The sequence below is a fragment of the Mizuhopecten yessoensis genome, unplaced genomic scaffold (assembly GCF_002113885.1).
Source record: "Mizuhopecten yessoensis strain PY_sf001 unplaced genomic scaffold, ASM211388v2 scaffold716195, whole genome shotgun sequence".
In the NCBI taxonomy this organism is placed as follows: domain Eukaryota; kingdom Metazoa; phylum Mollusca; class Bivalvia; order Pectinida; family Pectinidae; genus Mizuhopecten; species Mizuhopecten yessoensis.
Genome location: NW_018479995.1, coordinates 266400 through 294210, shown reverse-complemented (window position 1 = coordinate 294210; position 27811 = coordinate 266400). Strand labels below are relative to the sequence as shown.

Genomic DNA, 27811 nt, shown 5'->3' with positions numbered 1-27811 from the left:
CTGGTGACTTAAGTGTTGTTGTTTTTTTACAGAAAATGAGGGTTAGTAAATGCTAAATTTGTTTTGAACAGAAACAGTAATTTAAAAATTATTTTGCAAGCTTTTGAAAACATCCGTTCCCTTTGTCAAGCAAACAGTGCAAACCGGTGTCTCGACTCTAACCCTCTGAGAACTACTCACTATTCCACAAAGTGCCGAAACAGTAAATTCAGATGTCAGAAAATATTGAGACATTTCGCAAAATAGCATTCTAATACAACAGGTAGCCAGAGGGATGGGTAATATGTTTACCAATTCCGCCCCTTATTGAATGTTAAAATGGGTTCATAGAGAGTCATCTTTAATGACTCAACCGATGCCCCCTCGTCTCTGTTCATTGATTCCCCTTCCCTCTTATGCAAAACAAAAAGGCCATGGATGATGATATTTAGAAGGTGACATACTGGAATGAAGTCTGTTTAAATGAATGACCTTGACATGTATTCAAGGTCACATGAGTCAAATATGTTGAAATCTTTTTAAATAATTTCTCCTTCACAACAAAAAGGCCAAGAAGGTTGATATTTGGCAGATGACATGCTCGGATGAAGTGCTACCAAGTTTGTTCAATGACCTTGACCCACTTTCAAGGTTACATATGGTCAAATTAAATGTGAATAAACCATTAAGTTACCTAATATCAATAAACAAACTTAATGGCATTGTTAGACTTTCAATGTCAAAGGGATCAAACATGCTTAATTATTTTTACGCGTCTTTTGAATAGCTTAGAGTCATAGATACTGAAATTCTGCATGTAGCTTTAGTTTAGTTCACTTTTGATGTTACAAGTGTATTTTTTTTATACTTTTGAGGATCAATTGTATAAAGCAAAAATCAATAAAAAATGATTCTNCTTAATGGCATTGTTAGACTTTCAATGTCAAAGGGATCAAACATGCTTAATTATTTTTACGCGTCTTTTGAATAGCTTAGAGTCATAGATACTGAAATTCTGCATGTAGCTTTAGTTTAGTTCACTTTGGATGTTACAAGTGTATTTTTTTTTATACTTTTGAGGATCAATTGTATAAAGCAAAAATCAATAAAAAATGATTCTTCTTACTATTATAAAAATGCAAGAGAGAGATCAGACAGGAATCCAAGGAAGAATTGCAAAAAATCAAGAGTGGACGATGGACAAAAATGAAGCAACATAGAAAAAACTAAAATACATAAACTGGCAGGAGCAATTAATCAAACAGAGACAAGAATACAAATTAATTAATCCACAAGATGCTCTATCAAAGTAGACCAGAAATATTCACAATCTTGTTATACAGTTTTTGAAATACACAGTCACAACAATAAAAACTCGAAAATTCACCATTCTTACACATATTCACATCCCTTGAACTTCCGGGATTATGCTGATTTACGTTCTCTGCACCTCTGGAATAAGTCATGACGAAATCGAAGGAATGTATTCACCACCTTGTCCATTGTTTGTACATAACAAGAAACGCGCGGCAGCGAAACGGTAAAATTCACCGGCATTGAAGTTTGGTGTTACTCCTATGCAATCTTCTACGAAGAAGTATCAGCATAGCCCTGGCGATTAGTATTTTGAATTCTTTTTACCGGAAACCAATCAAATGGCAAACTGTCTGTCTTCGATTTTGTCATGACATAGTCAATGCCTATGGGATGCAGAGAACGCAAGCAAGTGTTACCCCAGGAATGTCGAGGTATGACGCATTCACTTTTTTTATGGGCCAGATTTCGATATTGGCATCTGTTATACACTTTATATAAATTCGATATCACATCTATCTCATAAATCGTAGACATAATGCACAATATTTACAACATAATTAAGAAATAAGATACATAAAATTTAGCACATATGTTATCAAAAAAAAAGACAAACGCAAAAAGAAAAGAAAATCCTCACTTTGTGCGCGTAGTGATACAGAAAATACTACAGCTAATTACCTGTCTGACCACGTGGGTTTTCTCTGGGTACTCCGGTTTGCTCCCACATAAGGACCCACAGCACTAATATTCGGACCAACAAGAGTGATTAATATACACCTGTAGTGAGTTGGAAAATCTTGTTTTATAATTGTTGTAAAATAAATTAAGTATATATTTATTTTAATACTACACATTGTACTAGAATTTATGTCAAGACATCACATGCTCTAGACAGAGCGCGCTGTCAAATTATTAGCGTCAATAGATCTACTATTAATGTTCATGCATAGAAAATTACTAATCAGAGGGTTTAACGAACAGTTATATAATCTGTAAAGTGAAAAAACCCCACAACGAGCAATGATTGTCTTTTCATGTTTATCTAAAACGAGTTGCTTATTTTTCATATGATATAAAGTCACGAGGTTTACCGATTTTTTTTTACGATTTGAAAAATTAACTTTATCGTTCCGACATTATATCAAGAAAATCATATGAACAATGACGTCACAATGAAAGATGACATCGCAAAGCATTACTAAAAATTGACCAATGAAATAACGTCCAGGTGTTTACCAACTCCTAGCAAGTTTATCCAATGAGTAAACTACGAAAGATCAGACGAATAAAGAAAATAGATAAAATCTGATATTTTGACGTAAATAATAACCGGAATCTCCAGTTACTGGACGGATGCTTATATAGCCTTGGCAAACTTCCTGTTGAGAAGAACAATGTAGCATCCCTCCAGTGCTGAAGCAGACATTTCATGGTAAACACATTATTATTCATTCTTAGCACGAATCTGTTCAATACCATGTCGATATCAATAGTTTATATATATTGCTTTTGCATTGCCAGATTTTCGAGAACACCAAATAATAATAATAAACCTGTGCGAAGGGAGACTTCTCTCGCTGGGTTAACAGAATATCATCTTGGCACTACTAAATACGGGACGAAACATCGCGGTCTAAACGGTTGAATCGGTTGGACCAGAGTTGTTCGTTTATGAAATAAGGTCGGAACTAGTAATCTGATGCTGTTCAGGCGAGCCTGACAAAGCATTGGAAGGTATGCATAAATATTTGCAGGTCCACCAGGATTTATACCCGAAATGTTACATTGTTCCTTATAAACGAACAGGCCAATCAATTCCCCCTCTCATTACCATATAGATCTACCATAAATACGTTTATCCATTTTTTTCTGATAAAGGTTTGATGTTAATTATATATGGTTCTATGTTCAAGACAGGACGGCTTTTTATACACAATTATTTGTACATCTTAATTTCAATCAATACTTCAATCAATGCCTTCAGTTTCTTAAAATATCTAAAGGATTTTTTTTTAAATCAAATAACTCTGTCATTTGCTGTAGTTTTCTTAGCTCAAAGTAGCTTTTTACAAAAGTTTATATGACGTTTTTTTGTACATTTTAATTTCTTTCAATACTTCTTTTTTTAATTACTTTTTCAATAAACTTTTTTAATAAACTTTTGCTGTATGTAATGTCTCAACAATAACACGGCTGTTTTAGTGTTGATGGGTTTATTCACAAACTCCCTCGGAGAGAGGTAAAAAGCTACACAATATGAAATAAAGAGTCTTTGAGTTATTTATACAGTAAGGTGGTTGAACATTATTGAGAAAAACCAGGAAATAACAAATTGTGTATGAACTCGGGGTGTATCGATGGCACCTTAAATTCTATAAAATACTTACCCCGAATGATATATAAATTCCTGCACATACAATATTTATAATTAACTATTTTAGTATCTGAATTCCTGCACATACAACATTTCTAATAGCGTATTTTAGTTAACAGATACCAAATACTAAGATATATATCTATTACGTGGACAAATTGACTTGATACCTACCATGCAGATTTATGAACAAGATATCGTGGTTGTTTTGACGACATACAATCATCGAGCATACTGCATAAAATGATAACATATTATCATAAATCTAATAGAATGGGGAGGGACAAATCGACTCCATGGGGGACCTTAGATTTCTTTGAATTTGTTGCAGAAAATCTGGTCTGCATCCTTTTCAAAACACATGTTTTCTCACTTCCGGTTCGAATAATAAACAAATAGCTACCGGTAACAATTATCCGGAAAATCTGAACAAGGGGGAAATAACTGAAAATTAACAGCTAATCAAATGTTACTTCACAGTTAAAAATTCAATTATATAGAAATTGGAAATTGGAAAAGAATCTTACATCTTTACAAACTAAACTCAGACCTGTTCACTCGTCAAAAATATGTGGATAAGCTGCACTCGCCTTGATCAACACTCTTGGTATGCCTGTTGTGTTTTGTTTCTTTGTTTCTTTATTGTTTCTTTTTTCTTTTTATCTTTTTTTCCCCGCTTTGTTACTAGACTTACAATATGTTCATATAAGAATTCGTACCTGACTTAAGAAATGTACATATGAGAACTTCCGTTTCCCGGGAATTGAAATTCTTTACTTTTTCCATATGTCCATAGACATCCTCCTGTATTGGTGGAAACAATGGTATAAGGTAGTCCTTATACAGCTTGTATCCTGGCATAATACGTGTCTCCTCTCCATTCTCCGACATGTTCTTACAAATCAGAAGCTTCCATATATAAAATGATATAAAAAAGTATATATATAAAAAAATATTGGTAATTCTTAAAACAACTCATATGTTGATGTGTTATATTAAACAATGAATGTTTTTGTTGTTATGATTTTTTATGATTCTTTTGACATAGTTATTATACATTTTGTACAATAAGTATTATATTAAATATTACAAACTTCCTTTGTATGCTCATAAAATACCTTATACAATATATTGTACTATATATTATTATCCAATTACTGCTATATTTCATTTGGCGATTCGATATAAAGATCATAATTTGTTTTGTTCAATAACTGCAATATTAACCTTTCAGGAGTTTGATGCACCGTTTAGCACCCACTGTACAATGACCAGGTCATGTCACTAGGTCTAGAACTACCTTCTGACACTAACATATCCTGTCTCCGGCACACATATACGCATACACGCATACACAACACACATAGAGGCACGTCCTTAAATGACCTTAGCTGTTAATAGGACGTTAAACAAAATAAAACCAAACCAAACCTTCTTACACCGTTGATTCAACAACCCATTTAACTGCATCAGTATATTAATTTCACATTATATTCATATCACGTATGTAACAGAACTAGACTGATCCTTAAGGACGAACACATGTTTTTAAATTAATATATCTTATCGGCAACTCCTCTTTAGTACATTTATCTCTTTCGGAAGATTCTTCAGAGTCTGACATATAAAGTGATTCTCAGGGTCTAAAAAACTCTCCTAGGGAAGAAAAAGGAGACGAGTTGTCGATTTGCTACACACAGAAATATCAAATAAAGTTATTGTTTGTCAATCTAGGTAAAATCAGATATTTCATGTAACAGATGGCATTTGAATAAAATATAATTTTGAATTTATTCTCTACCGTAAGAATCATTTTACTGCTGTTGTTGTGTTATTTACATACAAACTTTATACAGTATGTGTAATGTACATTATTTGCGTATATATGAGGTGTAACAGCCTGGTCGTTCTATAGCTTCAGAAAAGGACAGAAAATCATATAACAACTACAAATATATAGGTGACAGCAACAGTGAGTTAACAGTGCATCAAATTCCTGCAAGGTAAATACAGCATCATTTTTAATGTATTATATATATGTATGCATAGGACTCTTGTTAGATTAAACACAATTATATATTTATGAACGTTAAGATTACATAAAGAACTTAATGTACAGAACGTATTATATATTTATGTCGAGGACAGTTGTAAGATTTATGTAGTAATTTTTGTGCAAAAGTTATTATAGACTTATGAAGAGGACGATATTTGGATTACATTAAATACTGTAAATTTTCGTCCTTCGACGATAAAATCTGTTTTCGCCAAATTTTATTACGCCCTTCACTTTTAATTACTATGTTTATTATGCTGTTTTCAAATGCTCGCTGTAATGATTAATTCACCCTCTTTACGGAGAGGGGAAAGGCGAAAATTAAGTTTAGTAGTTTCTGTACATTATTTTCTAAGATGGAGGTTACTGAAGACTACCACAAGTTTTATGGTCATAATCAAATTAGGAAATACTCGATTTTGTGTGTGATATGGATAGGATGTTGTCTTTCACGCTCATTGTTTTATCGTGTAGGTTTGTTGTCAATACCCTTGTTCTCTCACTGACAACGTCACATGACTTGGTTTTGGTCTAGAAATAGAAAACACTCACCTTTCTGCACCAAATGAACCCATCATCTATTTATGTTTTCAAAGGTCTCAGTGTAAACCTCTCACTCGCTCATATTTTGTCAGTTTCATTGAATTTAATTTAAGTTCGGATTGCAGTTTTTGTTTATGATATATTTCCGATTTCTTATCATTTGTGAGGAATTTATTTTCCCAATTATAAAAGGTTGACCATAATTGCTTACGTCCAACAATCAAGCGAGATCATGTTGTTTATGAATTTCAGTCTGGAGGAAGGTACAACCTATACTGGGAATTGAAATTCATGACCAAAAGATTATAAAACAGTTATAAAGCATCATGTTATGTTTATTTGCATCGGTATCTTGACAAGGAAACCAACTTCGTGTTTTTTCTGTCTGGAGATCTTTTGTTCCGGTTATATTGCTGATAAATTAACATAGAGCTCTAATTAACAGACTTTATAAATTTGACAGTAATAGCGATGCATGTTATAACGATCATAGCAAGATAAGTATTCATTGTTTTATTAATGCACATCAACAGATGAGCGCAGTAGTTGCTTCGAGAGCTATCAAGGTTTTTTGTGCATCAATCTGATTAAAATCATATGTTACATGGCTCATCTGAGTGTGCGGCGGTCATGGTCACGAATGATGCGAAAGTTCTGAAGTTATTTGAGATTGATCGTCTGAAACCCGAACAGAAAAAGATATTCGAAGCTTTATTATAGAAGAAAGACTGTATGGCGGTGTTGCCTACGCAATTATTACCCAATGGGTACGTTTTCCTTGGCGTAGTAGAAACGTCCGTTCCCGCCGCCATATTTGTTTTGGAAAACTAATCTGTTCGATACCCCTCGCTATTTATCTATAAACCATGATATTCCGATTCGCTGGCAAGCTTTTGCCAGCGCGCCTCTGATTGGTTCATCTAAATGTCACTTGAACGTGACCCTGACCGCGGCACATTCAGATTTTCAGTCGGAGCCATGTAACAGATGATTTTAATCAGATTGTTTGTGTATATGTCATTGATTAGTTTAGCGACTGATTTGTTAGACCATGTCGAAGAACGTGGACGAGGTAGCTGCCCTTCCAGGACACAGGTTGTATAAAGACTACCTGATACCCGTGTTTACACAAATGCACGAGGATATCAACGACCATATGGAAAAAACCAAGAATTTCAGTTCCCGGGAAACGGACGTTCTGATCTGTACATTTCCAAAGTCAGGTAAATTTCCTATTTATATATCCAAAGAAAGTGTGAGAAAGTCAATGCTAAGGGATGCAAACACGTTAGATTGTATATTTGTATAAACATAAATGTATAAATATTGAAATATATGCAGCGCTACATTTAGGAGGCTCCAGCCTTTCGCAATTAGCCAGCAGAATTCAATGAAAGTTTCACATAATGGTTATGTCACTATGTAGAGATGATTTTATGAAGTCAAGAAATTTCATAAATATGTTAAGTAAATTGGTTTGAAAAAATTTAAAATTGCAATGAATTAATGTGAAGTCAAGTATATAAGCATGTGAAGCCTTTGTGCGTCAAACCAAGAATATATATATTTACTGAAAAGATTGCCGGTACATTAACATGCATTGGGCTTTAATCGAGTTTAAAATAAGCGTTGAAAACATTTGCAAATTTGATTTTTTTTACTTAAAAATGGTAATTGGATATGTCTACCGCCTTGTTTAACAGAGTACTGTGCAAAGGTACCAGGTATATTAGAAATATATTGCAATGTATACATGTATATTTATCGTCCCGATTTTTAAGGGAACCGAGGAGGCATCAAACAAAAAGGAAAGACAACTTTTACCTTAGAAGAACAAACCACGTGGCTCCGAAAGGATAACATTTTTCAAACATGTGACACACGTCCTAATGTCTCAAAAAAAAACCGAGAAATTATTTAGGTCACAAACGATCAGGCAGACAGTGTGGAAGTGTATTAATCATACTAGACAGACTGGATTGAAATGTTACAAAACCCTGGCTTATTATTCTATTCCGTCTTTGCGTATTGCAGAGTTATCTTCTCTTGAGAGCAGGTATTGATTGTTACGTCATTGGTTCGTGTGAAAAATGACGTCGTTTTCTGAAAAAATGATGACGTTACTCTCACAAACAAATGACGTAACAATCAATACCTGCTTTCAAGAGAAGATAACTCTGCAATACGCAAAGACGGAATAGGTCAACATGACGCCTTTGTGCGTCAAACCAAGAATATATATATTAACAGAAAAGATTGCCAGTACATTAACATGCATTGGGCTTTAATCGAGTTAAAAATAAGCGTTGAAAACATTTGCAAATTTGATTTTTTTTTTTTATTAAAAAATGGTAATTGGATATGTCTACCGCCTTGTTTAACAGAGTACTGTGCAAAGGTACCAGGTATAATAGAAATATATTGCAAGGTATCTTACCTTAGAATAACAAACCACGTGGCTCCGAAAGCATAACATTTTTCAAACATGTGACATCCTTCCTAATGTCTCAAAAAAACTGAGAAATTTGGTAGGTCACAAACGATCAAGCAGACAGTGTGGAAGTGTATTAATCGTACTAGACAGACTGGATTGAAATGTTACAAAACCCTGGCTTATTATTCTATTCCGTCTTTGCGTATTGCAGAGTTATCTTCTCTTGAGAGCAGGTATTGATTGTTACGTCATTGGTTCGTGTGAGAAAATTACGTCGCTTTCTCAAAAATTGATGACGTTACTCTCACAAACAAATGACGTACCAATCAATACCTGCTCTCAAGAGAAGATAACTCTGCAATACGCAAAGACGGAATAGGTCAACATGACGCTTCTGTCAAGAAAATTCTCAGAGACGCAGGACTTGTCCAAACGATCGATAAATATTACGATAAGGAGGAAACACAACACAGGGACACGCCATCCAATTTAACCCTCAACTCATTCACCCCTGAAATGTTATCATGAACTGTTCCAACCATTGAGTTGGAAGAGTTCAAACGTGTCTCCATGGGTTAATGAATGAGTTAACCAATTAAAATATCAAACATAAGAAAATAATAAAACAATGCCGTCCTACTTAACGAACTATTGTGAAAACGATTACGCAGTGTAAAGAAGCAAAAGTTGTTGTCATTCTGCCTTCACTTTATTTTGAACGATTAAATAACTTCATGTTACTTATGTCATTCCTTTTGTGTGTCTATGTCGTCATGTTAAGTAAACGTGATTCATGGAACGGCCTAACGTCACCAAAATGTTTGCTTTCGGCGTTTGTCATGTTATTCGAGGCAGGAGAAGAAGCTTCAAAATGGCGCTGATCAAATTACGTTCAAAGCTCTATGAACACAATTTTTCTAGTGATGCTTACACAGGAAGTTGCAGTGTAAATGAAAATATATGTTTCTATTTCGAGTTCCGTTCTGGTATCGGAGAGTTGATTTTATGATAAACGTTGTTCCAATCTAATTTCAGGAACAAACTGGATAAATGAAATAGTTGGAATGATGGTGAAAGGTCGAGCCGAGTACAGCAAATCCTATAAACTAGTTGCCATGTTGGAGAGGATGTCTGACGTTACCAGCTTATCAAACCTTCCGTCGGACTCCATCAGGGTATTAAACACCCATCTTCCTTTCCCAGATCTGCCCCGGAAACATGTCGAGGGCGGGTACAAGATAGTTCATGTTGTGAGAAACCCTAAGGATGTGGCAGTGTCTTATTACAATGACACTATCAAGCGGAAACGATGCCTACCGGATGGCCAAGTCATTACCCCACCAGAATGGTCAGAGTGGCTAGAACGCTACTGTCGTCCTCCACGTAAATAATCAAACTTTGCTATGCTATGCTATTCTACCTATCTCCTCCCCCCCATCCCCTTTTTATTAAAACCAAACTGTATACTCCATGTAAGCTTAACACCATAAGCATGAGATTAATCAGTCTGCTATTAATAATGAATGCTAAGTTTGTTTTGAACACAAACATAAGTTGAACACTGACTTTGCGAGCTTTCGAAAAATTGTGTTTCCTTTGTCATGTAAGGTGTGGAAATGATCGGCGACAGCTGTCAGAAAACATATTTCGCCAAGTAGCACTCCAATACTGCAGGTAGTCAGAGGGACGGGATATATACCCATTTCGCCCCTAAGTGCGAGCCTTACTTGTGGCCAGCCTCGATACTATAATACAGGGGTTACGCTCACTGCACCCCTGGAATATGTCAGAGACAAATTTGAGGCACAAAGACAGCTGTTACATAGGTCTCGGGTAAAAAAAAACCACCTCACCAATCGCTAGGCTTATACCTGTACTTTGAAGATAACAAAGGAGCGACGCTGGGCTTCAAAGTCAGTAATATTTTACTGTTACGCGACCGCGAGATTCTTTTCATGTACATCACCCGGCTCCAAAGTCAGTAATATTTTACCGTTACGCGACCGCGAGATTCTTTTCATGTACACCAAATGATCGAACTAGTCTTCTTGTCTCATCTATAAGGTGGCGTACACTGAGCCTTCAACTTTGCTATGACATATTCCAAGGGTGCACAGAGCGTAAGTTAGCGTAGCCCCTAGAGTATCGAGGATGACTTGTGGCTTAATGAATTGCTTTTAGTGGTTTGGAGTCGAACCACCGGTCATTTGTACTCTTTGCTTGACATCACAGGGACTATGCCAATGGATATATGTTTAAGCTTTTTTTTGGGAATTTGATTTCTTAATCCCCGCCTAGGAACAGAGAAGCGGGTCCCAATAGGGAAAATAAACGTAAAACCTTTAAAATCCTTCTTCTACCATAGGGATTAAGGAATTTTATCCCAATTTTCGTCTGGAGCAACTTAACGTCGATATCTTTAAAAAAAATCCTTCAGTTTTATTTTAAGGGCTAAAACAAGAAAATAAGCCTGACGTTAACACATGATCATATATCATATATGATATTATTATAAAGTATAACCATATTTTTCAAGTAATAACAACACATCTGGGCTTCTATTTAACCATCGCGGTTGCTCAAAATAACAATTACGCAAACAATAATATCGACAAATATTTTGCTCCAGAATATGACAATTAAAAATTGCATCTCTTCTATAATATAGAGAAGTATTTGTCTTTGTAAGATGAAACGAAATATAATATGAGAATACTGCAAACATGAACGAAAACCAAATCGTCTGAGACTAACAGAAGGTGACTACTGGTCCATTTAAGACAAGTCGTAATTCACAACTGCACTATGTCCGGAAACAATGTTAGGCCGTTTACGAAACCATGTTAACGTAAACAAATATTTCAAATTAGTAAACAACGTTGTCAATTGCAAAATGTATATCCTAATAACGGAGACATTTGTAACGTAACTAATTAATTACAATCATTTTCCAGACAAATATAGTGGGTGGTTCAACTACGAAAAAGGATTCGAATCGGCCAAAGACATCGGCGCACTTCGGAGTGTTTTTACCATCCAATATGAACATCTCAAAATGGTAAGGAAATTGTATCCAATTATGTGTTGTTTCCTTTCTGCATTGTCAAAATCAATTCTAAATATTTGCTTCCTCACTTCGTATTTGTATTGGTTATTTCATTTTTTTTCATGTTTTTAGTGATAATTTTACGTAACAAAGTGGTAATTAAGAACGGAGGGTTCAGTTAAGTACGAGTTTTGCCTTCTGCACCGACAAACTAGAATTTAGATAAGTGCGTCCTTACTTTTTATTTCATTTCTAACATTCTTTTTAACGTATCAAGATTATTGTTTCTGCTGGTGGTATTTATAACCTTGTAGATGGAATTTGTTCTGGCATGTGTGATAAGTTGTAGTCAAAAGAGGCAACGTTATAAAAGGTTTCGTAAGCAACTTTCCCTTTTTGTTGTATTGCGGGTTAGTTTCAGAACATTTAAAAAGATTGACCTTTAGTAAAACTGCACAGTTCTAACAGAACGGAAAGACCACAAGGTGCGATAAAATGTTTGCTTTGTTTGGTTTTTTACATCGACAAGCTGAATTTAAAGTAGGTGCTCCTTACTTCTTATAAATAGTAGTTTTTGTCCTGCCGCCACGAAGTAGCGGACGCGAGACGAAAAAAAGTTTTTGCATTTAAGTTAGTATCACTTAATGTAAGTTCTAGATCAACCAAATTTGGGCCATAGATGCATCTTAGGTGATAGATCTCAACCAATGCATGAAATACTGGATACGGCCTACCTTTCATGGTCCATTGACTTTGTCAGCATCTCCATCAACATTAAGTTTCTGCATTTAAGTTTGTTTCTCTGATATGTGCATTGATGGTCAAAGCGGGTACAGGCGAGACATATCAATCCGGATGGCTTGTTTTATTATATGCAATTTTCTAATGATCTATGTTAAACGATAAATCAATCTCAGTATTTCTAGGACGTTTTTACAGAACCCCCTGCCAATACTAAAGAATCTGGCCGCCTACCTGGGTGTGGACCTCGCCGAGCATACTCTGATGGCTATCAACGACAAGTGTTCCTTCGCAAACATGTCCACTGCTGGGGCTCGAGCTAAAGACAACGCGATACGACAAATGTCCATTGATGGTTCCAACTTCATGTTTCGCAAAGGTATACTTTTAAAAGAGTCGGTATTAAAGCGCCCAGATGCATTACTACCTTACAATTAACCTGTTTAAGTTGATGTTACCTAATATTCGACAAAACATTTACTTAGGGTGTTTTTTTTACACACATTAACAAAATGTTTGGATAACAATAAGAGGTTAAACACATGATCCTTTCGTACAATATTGCACTACAATTAATCTGTAATTGTTGATGTAACCTTATACTGAGCGTTATTATTTCACATATTGAATAACAAATGTGTAATCAATCCATATAGAAACATGAAAGTATTCATGAATTTGGTTGATTGTTTTCTGTATACTTCGTTTCAGGGATCATCGGAGATTGGAAAAACTGGTTCACTGTAGCACAGAATGAAACTTTTGATAAAATTATCGAAACAGAGATGAAGGACTCGTCATTGAGAGTTGTTTACGAGTAATATGTGACTCATTTTGATGGTCACTGCATTCCGAATGTACATGCATTTACTTAACTGGTATTTGGAAATATTCGACAAAGGGTTTTTTTGTAAATAAAAAAGTACACACAACTGTACGTGCTCTATCTACATGAATAAAAAATTAAATTCGTTTAATTAAATTCGTTTTTATTTTTTTATAAGTCAAGTTGTTATGACATTCATCTCCTTTCCAGTTTCAGACTTAAGCAATGTAACGTTTTTGTTGATGGTATTTTGATAAATATACTAATCTATTGTGGTAACCGAGAAGCCAAAACAATAGATAGTCAAACGTTTGAGAAATGAGGCGGTATATCGTGATTATACTGTCCAGGAATTGTGATTGTGCGGAAACGTTCAGATCAGCCAGAGGAAGGCATCACGCTGTCGAAGGCCAACGTTGACGTGCCATTGTTGGAGAGACCTCCCTCAAATACATGACAACATACCTGTTCAAGAGAAAGGGTCCGTTTGTAGGAAATTGACTTTGGTGTTCACGTACAGTCTTCAACGTATTGACGTGAAATTGGCAAATAAAGGGCTTTTTTCATGAAATAGTTGAACTCCAAATGAATCATACTTAAATTACATTTTCGTAAAAGAAGTGATGGAGATAAATTACCTGTGTTGCTTTTGTTTTTAGACCGGACTTATTTAAGCGCTTGGCATTTCTCGGTGAAAAATAAAACAAATATCAATGGCGTTTGGAATACTCGGCCCGTATTCATGCTCAAAACTCAGATTTTGTGACCAATCCAAATTTCGTGTTCTGATGATGAAAGGATAACACAATTTTCAAGTATTTTGTCAATGATTCAGAAAAAAAATATGAAAAGACTCCAAACTGAATTTACATTTAGTTTGAACTATTTACATTTTTGTTTAACGTTTTCACATTATGTAAGCCAGCCATGAGCATGGGACCGGTTTCATAAAAAACGGACGAAGATATACTCATCAAAATCATCAGTTCTCGACATAGGTCGAATTGTCGATGTCGTTCCCATAATCATGACAAAGTATTTTTGTGAACAAATTTCAGATTTGCAACTTCTGAATATAATCTATTACGTTTATCTTTTTTTAAATTAATTAGTTCTAGCCTAAATTTAAATATGTTTGAAACATAATCGGGTCAATTCCGCTATATTTCGGTCAGGTAAACTTTTTATTCTGAACTTTAGTGGAGTCCATTTGTATTTTATTCACTTCCGGTAATGCAGTTCCCATATTGTTGACAACTTGCGGCAGAGGTTTTATGATATAAGGTAAAGTTTGATTTAAGTTTTGTTTTACCACCAGTACTTTATTATGTACCTTTTATGGACAGGGAATATTACAGGTTACGATTTCCCCTCACACGCTATCAATACAGCTTTCATGAGAGCTGAGAGGAAAATTCTTGTTCCACCAAAATACACAGATACAGAGACAAAAATGTCCGGCATTCCGGAGACCATATACCTATACTGTGACACGCCAATGTGTCACTAACCTACCAAAAAAGTCATTCTGTAGCCTTTGTAAGGTATGTATCTATGAATCTAGATAGTTGTCACTGGTGTTGAACTTCAAAGAAATGTTTAGTAATAACCAGGTCCAGTACACTCTGCCGATTGAGCTATATAGCTATACACCTATAAATTATAGCTGTATTGAGGTATATTTTCTCAGACTTCAAATTTCATTAAATTAAAGCAAAGTCGCATAAAACAATAAGGTTGATGGTAATGTTGACTACAAAAAGCATACATTTAGATATTTATTTTCATTTTTCATAAATGTAAAATTTCCGATTTTTTTACATCATTATTTTTTAAAAAGAATACCCATATTTAATGTCTTTTGTTATCAACTTAATGATACAATCCCCTTTTAAAAGCGACTTTGTTTCGTTTTCCTTAAAAAAGAAAATCACTTTAAAATAGCTCAAAAGACCTATTTCACATAGGTCAATAGAGCTATTATAGGTCTTTACAGCTATATAGCTCAATCGGCAGAGTGTACTGGACCTGATAACATATATAGTAAACTGTTTAGTTGTTTGAGTCCTTTAACAGTCAACCTTGCACCTAGTCAACCACATGGGTTCGTTAAAAGTGTCTAAATACACGTGTACTATACTGATATAGGTCATACTACAGGCGCCTGCATCTGGTATACATTTGTACATGTACATATGTGAAAATATAAAATACCCTCCAGCTAATGGAACTCTATCTAAATCAGAGATTTATAACATTTAGATAGAGTTCCTACAGGAATTAACCTGCAGCCTACCCTAGTAAATTGGGGTCAATATAGAAGTGTAGGTAGGCTATTATATATTTTTATCATACATATTTACATACCAGTTACAGGCGCCTGTGCTTAATGTCAACCACATGCCTACTGTATGCCTTGCAAATTGAAATTGTTGAGGAATATAGGCCCTCAATGCCTTTCGTGTTGAGATTGTACATATACTGGTGAGTTAGTTTTACAGTGTTTATTTTTTTAATTTCATTTTTAGGAAATAATTTGGAAAACAAAACAAAGACCCTGCTGTGTAATCAACCTTGTTGTGAAGAGCTGATCAATGATCCTTGGAAAAAAAACTGTAATCTCGGAAGAAAGTTCATCTATCTGAATGAATCTCAGTCCGTTATCGAAGAAACTTGTTCTACACGACAGTATGTATTACTACTGTGATTACAGACTTCAGTTTGGACAAAGATAAGCATGATTACATACCAGAAAAACGTTAGATGTAATGTCTAAAAATTGAGATAAGATCTTCGTGTCATAACAGGAAGCACACGAGAGACAGTGTAAACCAACATATATTTATGGTAAGGAATTCTGAAGGGCGAATGGACTAAATAAACACTACATATGAAAATTTCAAACACACACTTGTGATCTATAGCTAAGTTCTAGAAACATATATACAGCATGGTACATACAGGAAAAAAGGCATTTGAGTGTGATTTTTGTGGTAAACGGTTTAAGAAGACCGGCGGTCTGACATCTCACCGCATGGTACATACAGGAGAAAAGCCATATGAATGTGATATCTGCGGAAAGCAGACTAGAACGACAGAAGACCTGAAGAGACATCTAAGGTTGCATACAGGAGAGAAACCATATAAATGCGACGTCTGTGGTAAGGAGTTTACTCAGGCGTCTAATCTTCGTACACACGCCGTAATTCATACAGGTGAAAAACCATACAAATGTGATATCTGTGATAGAGGCTTTAGTCAAATGGCTAACCTCAAAAGCCATCGTATGATACATACAGGAGAAAAGCCACACAGGTGTGATGTCTGTGGGAAAGGGTTTTGTCTTGCATCCAGCCTTAAGGCGCATCGCGTCATGCATACAGGAGAAAAACCGCACGTTTGTGAAATCTGTGGAAAGAAGTTTACGGCAACACAGAACCTAGCAAGACACATCAAGGTACACACAGGAGAGTATTCCCATGAGTGTGATGTCTGTGGTAAACTGTTTCTTCAGGCAAATGGCTTACGTATACATAAAATGTTACATACTGGAGAAAAGCCTTTCAAGTGTGACGTCTGTGGGGAGGGATTTCGGCAGGCCTACGGACTAAAAAGACACACCAAGATACATACAGGGGACAAGCGGTACAAGTGTGATGTCTGTGGTAAGGTGTTTAACAAGGCCGCTGTTCTAAAGATACACCAAAGGGAACATACAGGGGGGAAGTTGTTAACATGTAATGTCTGTGGCAAGGGCTTCAGTCAGCAGTCAAACCTCCAGAAACATCTCTTGATTCACTCGGGTGCGATGCAATACACATGTGATGTCTGTGGTCAAGGCTTTAATCAGTCTATTGTCCTGAAGATGCACCAGAATGGACACATAGAAGAGAAGTTTCAGAAAGCTGACAGTAAAAGATCTAATACCAAGAATGATGGCCTGGAGGAGAAACATAACATATAGAGGGGAAAGGGGACAGTGACCTACAGACGTGAAATATGTGCTTAGGGGTTTTGTACAACTTCTAGGCGTTAAAAAACACATGGATTCATAGAACAATGTCAATATGAGAAGGGTAATAAAATAAATTGACACTTGATTTATTTTACATTTCTTATGAAACAAGTTATTACAACTTTTATTAATCATAATTGGTTGCACAGATGATAGTGTGCAACAGGTCTTAATGTGTGGGGAACCTGAGTACCCAGAGAAAACTTATGTGGTCGGGCAGCTGGTGACCCACATACCTTTTTATGTCCGATGGGGCATCACAGCCCAGCTGCCTTGGTGAAAGGCAAGTGCGTTATATCCACCCGATAACTACAAAATGGTGTTCAGTAATAAAGTATATATGTATGAACTGTCAACAGGATTCACCAACAAAATATAATCTCTTGAGACCTAGATATCTATATAACCGTTTTTAACGAGTATATGCAACTCTGGCTAGGCATGTTACATACATAGAAATATGTCAAATCGGGCAGCTGCTGATGATGATGAGTGAGACTTATTTTTGACAATATATAATAATTGAATCCTTAGGAGGTAACCTAAATGTAACAATATGAATGTTGTTTCTACTTTGAAATCAACTCTATATCAAACAAATGTATTAAATTCATTATATATCTGATTTCCATGTAGTTAGTTCTCTATGTGATAGTTCGAAAACTAAAACACCCCTGCAGACTAACTCCCTCATCAGTTTCTGTTATTTCCTTGCCTAAATGACCGAGTCAGAAATGTGAGAAGTTGGCAAAGCTTGTACTCAACAGATCTAGACCCAACATAATTAAATGTTTATTGCGAGACTCTTCCGCATAAATAATTTCATTGATAGAGTCGAGGTGTTTGAAATATTTGTTTTTAAATAAGAAAATGATATCTGCGTTTTGTTTTGGTGTAATAAAACAGTTAAGTTCGGGATTTCAGGATATAGCAAGTTTCTGGTACCTCTCAACCAGATCCATTTTCCTTTGCCTCATGATTCCATACCTGTTGTCCTCCAGAGATTTCAGCTGTTCTTCGAGCAGATTTGGTCAACTTCAGCACGAGTACAAATAGCTTTATCTGGTGTATTGCCAAGCGCTGAATCCTGATTCGACGATGCATCCCTAAAACTGAGATTTATCAACAACGATAACACCAAGGCCTGACAGATAAATTACGTGATCAAGGCATATGCTGAAATCAATCCCAAATCTGCACTACATTCCCTGTCCAGCCCTCGCCAAAAAAAGGATGTTACAACAACATCTATTCAGTAGAGGTGACCTTCAGCTGAGTTTCAAATGGAACAGACATAGTAGTGCCTGCCTGCCGGAGTGACGTTATCACGAAAACAGCCAACATTATCTACTACACACAGACCAACTATGCCAACACCAATTACACCAAAACCAATGACACCAGCACCAATCACACCAGCACCAACTTCACAAACAACAATCACACCAACACCAAATAAACAAACACCAGCACCAACTACACATACAACAATCAGACCAGCAACAAAAACACAAACACCAATCACTTAAACACAAACTACACCAATCACAGCAGCAACAATTACACCAGCACCAACTACACAAACACTACAAACACCAATCACACCAGCAACAACTACACAAAACACCAATCACACCAGTACCAACCACACAAACACCAATCACAGTATTACCAGTCACACCAACACCAATCACACCAGCACCAACTACACAAATACCAATCACACCAGCACCAACTACACTAACACCAATCACACCAACACCAGTCACACCAACTACACAAAACACCAATCACACCAGCACCAACTACACAAACACTAATCACACCAACTACACAAACACTAATCACACTAACTACACAAACACTAATCACACCAACACCAGTCACACCAACTACACAAACACCAATCACACCAGCAACAACTACACAAGACACCAATCACACCAGTAACAACTACACAAACACCAGTCACACCAGCACCAACTACACAAACACCAATCACACCAGCACCAACTACACAAATACCAATCACACCAGCACCAACTACGCTAACACCAATCACACCAACACCAGTCACACAAGCTACACAAAACACCAATCACACCAGCACCAACTACACAAAACACCAATCACACCAGCACCAACTACACAAACACCAATTACACCAGCACAAATTACACAAACACCAGTCACGCCAGCACCAACTACACAAAAACCAAAAACACCAACACAAACTAAACAAACACCAATCACACCAGCAACAACTACACTAACACCAATCACACCAACACCAGTCACACCAACTACACAAACACTAATCACACCAACTACACAAACACTAATCACACCAACTACACAAACACCAATCACACCAGTACCAACTACACAAACACCAATCACACCAGCACCAACTACACAAACACCAATTACACCAGCACAAATTACACAAACACCAGTCACGCCAGCACCAACTACACAAAAACCAAAAACACCAACACAAACTAAACAAACACCAATCACACCAGCAACAACTACACTAACACCAATCACACCAACACCAGTCACACCAACTACACAAACACTAATCACACCAACTACACAAACACTAATCACACCAACTACACAAACACCAATCACACCAGTACCAACTACACAAACACCAATCACACCAGCACCAACTACACAAACACCAATTACACCAGCACAAATTACACAAACACCAGTCACGCCAGCACCAGCTACACAAAAAACAAAAACACCAACACAAACACCAATCACACCAGCAACAACTACACTAACACCAATCACACCAACTACACAAAGACTAATCAAACCAACTACACAAACACTAATCACACCAACACCAGTCACACCAACTACACAAACACCAATCACACCAGTACCAACTACCCAAACACCAATCACACCAGCACCAACTACACAAATACCAGTCACACCAACACCAGTCACAGCAACTACACAAACACCAATCACACCAACACCAGCTACACAAACACCAATCACACCAGCACAAATTACACAAACACCAGTCACGCCAGCACCAACTACCCAAAAACCAAAAACACCAACACAAACACCAATCACACCAGCAACAACTTCACTAACACCAATCACACCAGAACCAACTACACTAACACCAATCACACCAGTACCAACTACACAAACACTAATCACATCAACACCAGTCACACCAACTACACAAACACTAATCACACCAGTACCAATTACACTAACACCAATCACACCAGCATCAACTACACAAATACCAGTCACACCAACACCAGTCACAGCAACTACACAAACACCAATCACACCAACACCAGCTACACAAACACCAATCACACCAGCACCAGCTACACAAACACAAATCACACAAACACCAACTACCCAAACACCAATCACACCAGCACCAACTACACAAAACACCAATCACACCAGCACCAACTACACAAAAACCAAAAACACCAACACAAACTACCCAAACACCAATCACACCAGCACCAACTTCACTAACACCAATCACACCAGCACCAACTACACAAATACCAGTCACACCAACACCAGTCACACAAACACCAATCACAGCAGCACCAACTACACAAACACCAATTACACCAGCACCAACTACACAAATAACAATTACACCAGCACCAACTACACAAACACCAATCACACCAGGACCAACTACACAAACACCAATCACACCAGCACAAATTACACAAACACCAATTACACCCGCACAAATTACACAAACACCAGTCACGCCAGCACCAGCTACACAAAAAACAAAAACACCAACACAAACACCAATCACGCCAGCAACAACTACACTAACACCAATCACACCAACTACACAAACACTAATCAAACCAACTACACAAACACTAACCACACCAACACCAGTCACACCAACTACACAAACCCCATCTCACCAGCACCAACTACACAAACACCAATCACACCAACACCAACTACACAAACACCAATCACACCAGCACAAATTACACAAACACCAATTACACCAGCACAAATTACACAAACACAAGTCACGCCAGCACCACCTACACAAAAAACAAAAACACCAACACAAACACCAATCACTCCAGCAACAACTACACTAACACCAATCACACCAACTACACAAACACTAATCAAACCAACTACACAAACACTAACCACACCAACACCAGTCACACCAACTACACAAACACTAACCACACCAACACCAGTCACACCAACTACACAAACACTAACCACACCAACACCAGTCACACCAACTACACAAACCCCATCTCACCAGCACCAACTACACAAACACCAATCACACCAGTCACACCAACTACACAAACACTAATCACACCAGTACCAATTACACTAACACCAATCACACCAGCATCAACTACACAAATACCAGTCACACCAACACCAGTCACAGCAACTACACAAACACCAATCACACCAACACCAGCTACACAAACACCAATCACACCAGCACCAGCTACACAAACACCAATCACACCAGTACCAACTACCCAAACACAAATCACACCAGCACCAACTACACAAACACCAATCACACCAGTCACACCAACTACACAAACACTAATCACACCAGCACCAATTACACTAACACCAATCACACCAGCACCAACTACACAAATACTAGTCACACCAACACCAGTCACACCAACTACACAAAACACCAATCACACCAGTCACACCAACTACACAAACACTAATCACACCAGTACCAATTACACTAACACCAATCACACCAGCATCAACTACACAAATACCAGTCACACCAACACCAGTCACACCAACTACACAAACCCCATCACACCAGCACCAACTACACAAACACCAATCACACCAGCACAAATTACACAAACACCAATTACACCAGCACAAATTACACAAACACCAGTCACGCCAGCACCAACTACACAAAAACCAAAAACACCAACACAAACACCAATCACACCAGCAACAACTTCACTAACACCAATCACACCAGAACCAACTACACTAACACCAATCACACCAGTACCAACTACACAAACACTAATCACATCAACACCAGTCACACCAACTACACAAACACTAATCACACCAACACCAGTCACAACAACTACACAAACACTAATCACACCAACTACACAAACACCAATCACACCAGCACCAACTACACAAATACCAATTACACCAGAACCAACTACACTAACAGCAATCACACCAGTACCAACTACACAAACAACATCCCACCAGCACCAACTACACAAAACACCAATAACACCAGCACCAACTACGCAAACACCAATCACACCAGTACCAACTACACAAACATCATCACACCAGCACCAACTACACAAAAACCAGTCACACCAACACCAGTCACACAAACACCAATCACAGCAGCACCAACTACACAAACACCAATTACACCAGCACCAACTACACAAATCCCAATTACACCAGCACCAACTACACAAACACCAATCACACCAACACCAACTACACAAACACCAATCACACCAGCACCAACTACGCAAACACCAATCACACCAGCACCAACTACACAAAATACCAATCACACCAGCACCAACTACGCAAACACCAATCACACCAGTACCAACTACACAAACACCAATCACACCAGCACCAACTACGCAAACACCAATCACCAACTACACAAACACCAATCACACCAGCACTAACTACACAAACACCAATCATACCAGTACCAACTGCACTAACACCAATCACACCAACACCAGTCACACCAACTACACAAACACCAATCACCAGCTACACAAACACCAATCACACCAGTACCAACTACACTAACACCATTTACACCAGCACCAACTACACAAACACCAATCACACCAGCACCAACTACAATAACACCAATCACACCAGTACCAACTACACAAACATCAATCACACCAACACCAGTCCCACCAACTACACAAACAACAATCACACCAGCACCAACTACACAAACACCAATTACACCAGCACCAACTACAATAACACCAATCACACCAGCACCAACTACACAAACACCAATCACACCAGCACCAACTACCCAAACACCAATCACACCAGCACCAACTACACAAACACCAATCACACCAGCACCAACTACACAAACACCAATCACACCAGTACCAACTACACAAACACCAATCACCAACTACACATACACCAATCACACCAGCACCAACTACACTAACACCAATCACACCAGCACCAGCTACACAAACACCAATCACACCAACACCAACTACACAAGCAACCAATCACACCAACACCAACTACCCAAACACCAGTCACACCAGCACCAACTTCACAAACACCAATCACACCAGTACCAACTACACAAACACCAATCACACCAACACCAGTCACACCAACTACACAAACACCAGTCACACCAGCACCAACTACACAAACACCAATCACACCAGTCACACCAACTACACAAACACCAATCACACCAGCACCAACTACACAAACACCAATCACACCAGCACCAACTACACAAACACCAATCACACCAGCACCAACTACACAAATACCAGTCACACCAACACCAGTCACACCAACTACACAAAACACCAATCACACCAGTCACACCAACTACACAAACACTAATCACACCAGCACCAATTACACTAACACCAATCACACCAGCACCAACTACACAAACACCAATCACACCAACACCAACTACACAAGCAACCAATCACATCAACACCAGCTACACAAACACCAACCACACCAGTACCAACTACACAAACACCAATCACACCAACACCAGCTACACAAACACCAATCACACCAGCACCAGCTACACAAACACAAATCACACAAACACCAACTACCCAAACACCAGTCACAACAGTACCAACTACACAAACACCAACTACACAAACACGAACTACACAAACACCAGTCACACCAACACCAGTCACACCAGTACCAACTACACAAAACACCAATCACACCAACACCAGTCACACCAACTACACAAACACCATCACACCAGCACCAACTACACAAACACCAACCACACCAGTACCAACTACACAAACACCAATCACCCCAACACCAGTCACACCAACTACACAAACGCCAATCACACCAGCACCAACTACACAAATACCAGTCACACCAACACCAGTCACACCAACTACACAAAAACCAATCACACCAGCACCAGCTACACAAACACAAATCACACAAACACAAACATCATCACACCAGCACCAACTACACAAAAACCAATCACCCCAGCCCCAACTACACAAACACCAATCACACCAGCACCACCTACACAAAAACCAATCACACCAGCACCAGCTACACAAACACAAATCACACAAACACAAACATCATCACACCAGCACCAACTACACAAAAACCAATCACAACAGCACCAACCACACAAACACCAATCACACCAGCACCACCTACACAAAAACCAATCACACCAACACCAACTACACAAGCAACCAATCACATCAACACCAGCTACACAAACACCAACCACACAAGTACCAACTACACAAACACCAATCACAATCACACCAACTACACAAACACTAATCACACCAGCACCAATTACACTAACACCAATCACACCAGCACCAACTACACAAATACCAATCACACCAGCACCAACTACACTAACACCAATCACACCAGTACCAACTACACAAACAACAATCACACCAACACCAGCTACACAAACACCAATCACACAAACACCAACTACACAAACACCAGTCACACCAACACCAGTCACACCAGTACCAACTACACAAACACCAATCACACCAGTACAAACTACACAAAACACCAATCACACCAACCCCAGTCACACCAACTACACAAACACGAACTACACACTAATCACACCAACACCAGTCACACCAACTACACAAACGCCAATCACACCAGCACCAACTACAGAAAAACCAATCACACCAGCACCAACTACACAAATACCAATCACACCAGCACCAACTACACTAACACCAATCACACCAGTACCAACTACCCAAACACCAATCACACCAGCACCAGCTACACAAACACAAATCACACAAACACCAACTACCCAAACACCAAACACACCAGTACCAACTACACAAACACCAATCACACCAACACCAGCTACACAAACACCAATCACACAAACACCAACTACCCAAACACCAGTCACAACAGTACCAACTACACAAACACCAACTTCACAAACACGAACTACACAAACACCAGTCACACCAACCCCAGTCACACCAGTACCAACTACACAAATCACACCAGCACCAACTACACAAAAACCAATCACAACAGCACCAACCACACAAACACCAATCACACCAGCACCAGCTACACAAACACCAATCACACAAACACCAACTACACAAACACCAGTCACACCAACTACACAAACACCAGTCACACCAGCACCAACTACACAAACACCAATCCCACCAACACCAACTACACAAGCAACCAATCACATCAACACCAGCTACACAAACACCAACCACACAAGTACCAACTACACAAACACCAATCACCCCAACACCAGTCACACCAACTACACAAACACCAACTACACAAACACGAACCACACAAACACCAGTCACACCAACACCAGTCACACCAACTACACAAACACGAACTACACAAACCCCAGTCACACCAACACCAGTCACACCAGCACCAACTACACAAACACCAATCCCACCAACACCAACTACACAAGCAACCAATCACATCAACACCAGCTACACAAACACCAACCACACAAGTACCAACTACACAAACACCAATCACCCCAACACCAGTCACACCAACTACACAAACACCAATCACACCATTACCTACTAAAAAAAATCAAAGGAAACAAGACGACTGGTTTGATCTTTTGACACCAAAATAATATCACAGCCGCGTAACGGTAACATTGACTGGCTTTGAATTGGTGTTTGTGTAGTTGTTGCTTAGCGACTGGTAAGTGTTATTTTTTTTACCCGAGACCGATCAAATAGCTAGTTGCGTGCCATCAAGTGAGCATAACCCCGATGATGCAATATATTCTATTTACATTAGCAGAATTAATATGTAGACGATCAGACAAGAAAACAGGTAGGAAAAGACCAAGACCATGTCATAGAAAAGAACATTATATATACTGTCCAGTACCAGACATTACGTAATCTTGATGGGCAATGGTAACATGTAAGGCCTAAAAGTATTCTTAATTTAAAGGATAACAAATATATTTTAAAAAAAGTTATGTGGAAATATCATGTGTTACGTACAAGTACTTTTTTATAAAGATATTATTATTTTACTTTAGACAGAATGCAAGATACAGGTTATGCTCCAATTTTGAAGAAAAATGTCTGCACTACATGTATAAGGTTTTCCAATTTTATCCGCATTTTCCTCACAACACTAGGCCTACCACCCCAAGTTATTTTTCTGGAACATAATAGGATTGAGGTCACAATTAAATGCTTCCGGGTTTAGTACCTACGAACAAAGTCCCTTAGAAATATAGGTACTTTAGTAAAAAAAAAAAAAAAAAATACACTATGCCTCTTAGAACTTGGGGTTAGTGTAAACGTTTGGTGTTAAAAACTGTGGAGATATCAATCTAACAATTTCTGTGTCAAATTTTTATATTGTGCATTTATTTTTTGGTGCAGGGTGCTGTGTGAAAAGTCCCGTGTTTACCTCTACCCCTGACCCGGAAGTTTACTTTTGACATTGGTGACACATGCAGACGATTATGCAGACGATCAAAATTTTAACATGCTATGTTGACATTTTGATATTTTACTCCCAAGATGTTGCTCTTGACCAGGTTAGATGGAAAGTTGGCTATCGAATATTGGGAATTTGTTATGAAATTAAATGTTACAATGAAACATATAGTAAAAGTAATTGTGGTCTTAGTCCAGATACGCAGTGATATCTCCCATCGCACATCCCAAACTGTACTCGTACTTGCCTGTACCGGAAGGACGCGACTGTACTGGTGCGTTCGTTTTGCGTTGTCGTGAGTAGTACTAAATAAAAATCTGTATCTGTATGGATACGCTGATACATTAATTACTCGATAAACAATGAAATCTTAGTTATAACAAAGCGGCATCATAAACGAATACTTAAAAAACCACTGTTATTTAGCTGAATTTAGAAATAGGATAAGTTTTTTTCTACAACAGAAAATATGTTGCATGCACGACGTAATCCATTTATTTTCCCTGCATGCACTTAATACTCGTTTATTTCCCCTATGTTGATTTCCGTAAAGCATTTGACACTGCCGTGCAGATGGGTTTATGGGCAGATATAATAAAAAGTAACATTATTATGCTGTTAGTCTAATAGAATGGTAATCCATAGAAATTATTGTTGACGTCAAGAG

The 27811-nt window shown here is 37.9% G+C and overlaps 3 protein-coding genes across 5 annotated transcripts; all 3 read left to right on the top strand.

Moving 5' to 3' along the window:
• Positions 1-2674: 2674 nt before the first annotated feature.
• LOC110442047 (sulfotransferase family cytosolic 1B member 1-like) lies at positions 2675-13416 on the top strand. 3 transcript variants are annotated; one of them, XM_021485455.1, is made up of 6 exons: positions 2675-2728; positions 7318-7492; positions 9739-10086; positions 11658-11761; positions 12689-12869; positions 13202-13415. In XM_021485455.1, the coding sequence occupies exons 1-6, from the start codon at positions 2726-2728 to the stop codon at positions 13309-13311; spliced, it is 921 nt and encodes a 306-aa protein (XP_021341130.1). In that variant the 5' UTR covers positions 2675-2725; the 3' UTR covers positions 13312-13415. The 3 variants fall into 3 exon arrangements, with proteins under 3 accessions (XP_021341130.1, XP_021341131.1, XP_021341132.1); XM_021485456.1 differs by lacking the exon at positions 2675-2728 and adding an exon at positions 5599-5673; XM_021485457.1 differs by lacking the exon at positions 2675-2728 and adding an exon at positions 5624-5673 and having other exon boundaries at positions 7298-7492; positions 13202-13416.
• Positions 13417-14523: 1107 nt separating this feature from the next.
• LOC110442038 (zinc finger protein 239-like) lies at positions 14524-17956 on the top strand. The gene is made up of 2 exons (XM_021485443.1): positions 14524-14600; positions 15845-17956. The coding sequence occupies exon 2, from the start codon at positions 16267-16269 to the stop codon at positions 17278-17280; it is 1014 nt and encodes a 337-aa protein (XP_021341118.1). The 5' UTR covers positions 14524-14600; positions 15845-16266; the 3' UTR covers positions 17281-17956.
• Positions 17581-27145, top strand: LOC110442044 (putative uncharacterized protein DDB_G0282133). The gene is made up of 3 exons (XM_021485446.1): positions 17581-17614; positions 23919-25664; positions 27087-27145. Exons 1-3 carry the CDS (start codon positions 17581-17583, stop codon positions 27143-27145), a joined length of 1839 nt encoding a protein of 612 aa, XP_021341121.1.
• The last annotated feature ends 666 nt before the right edge of the window (positions 27146-27811 follow it).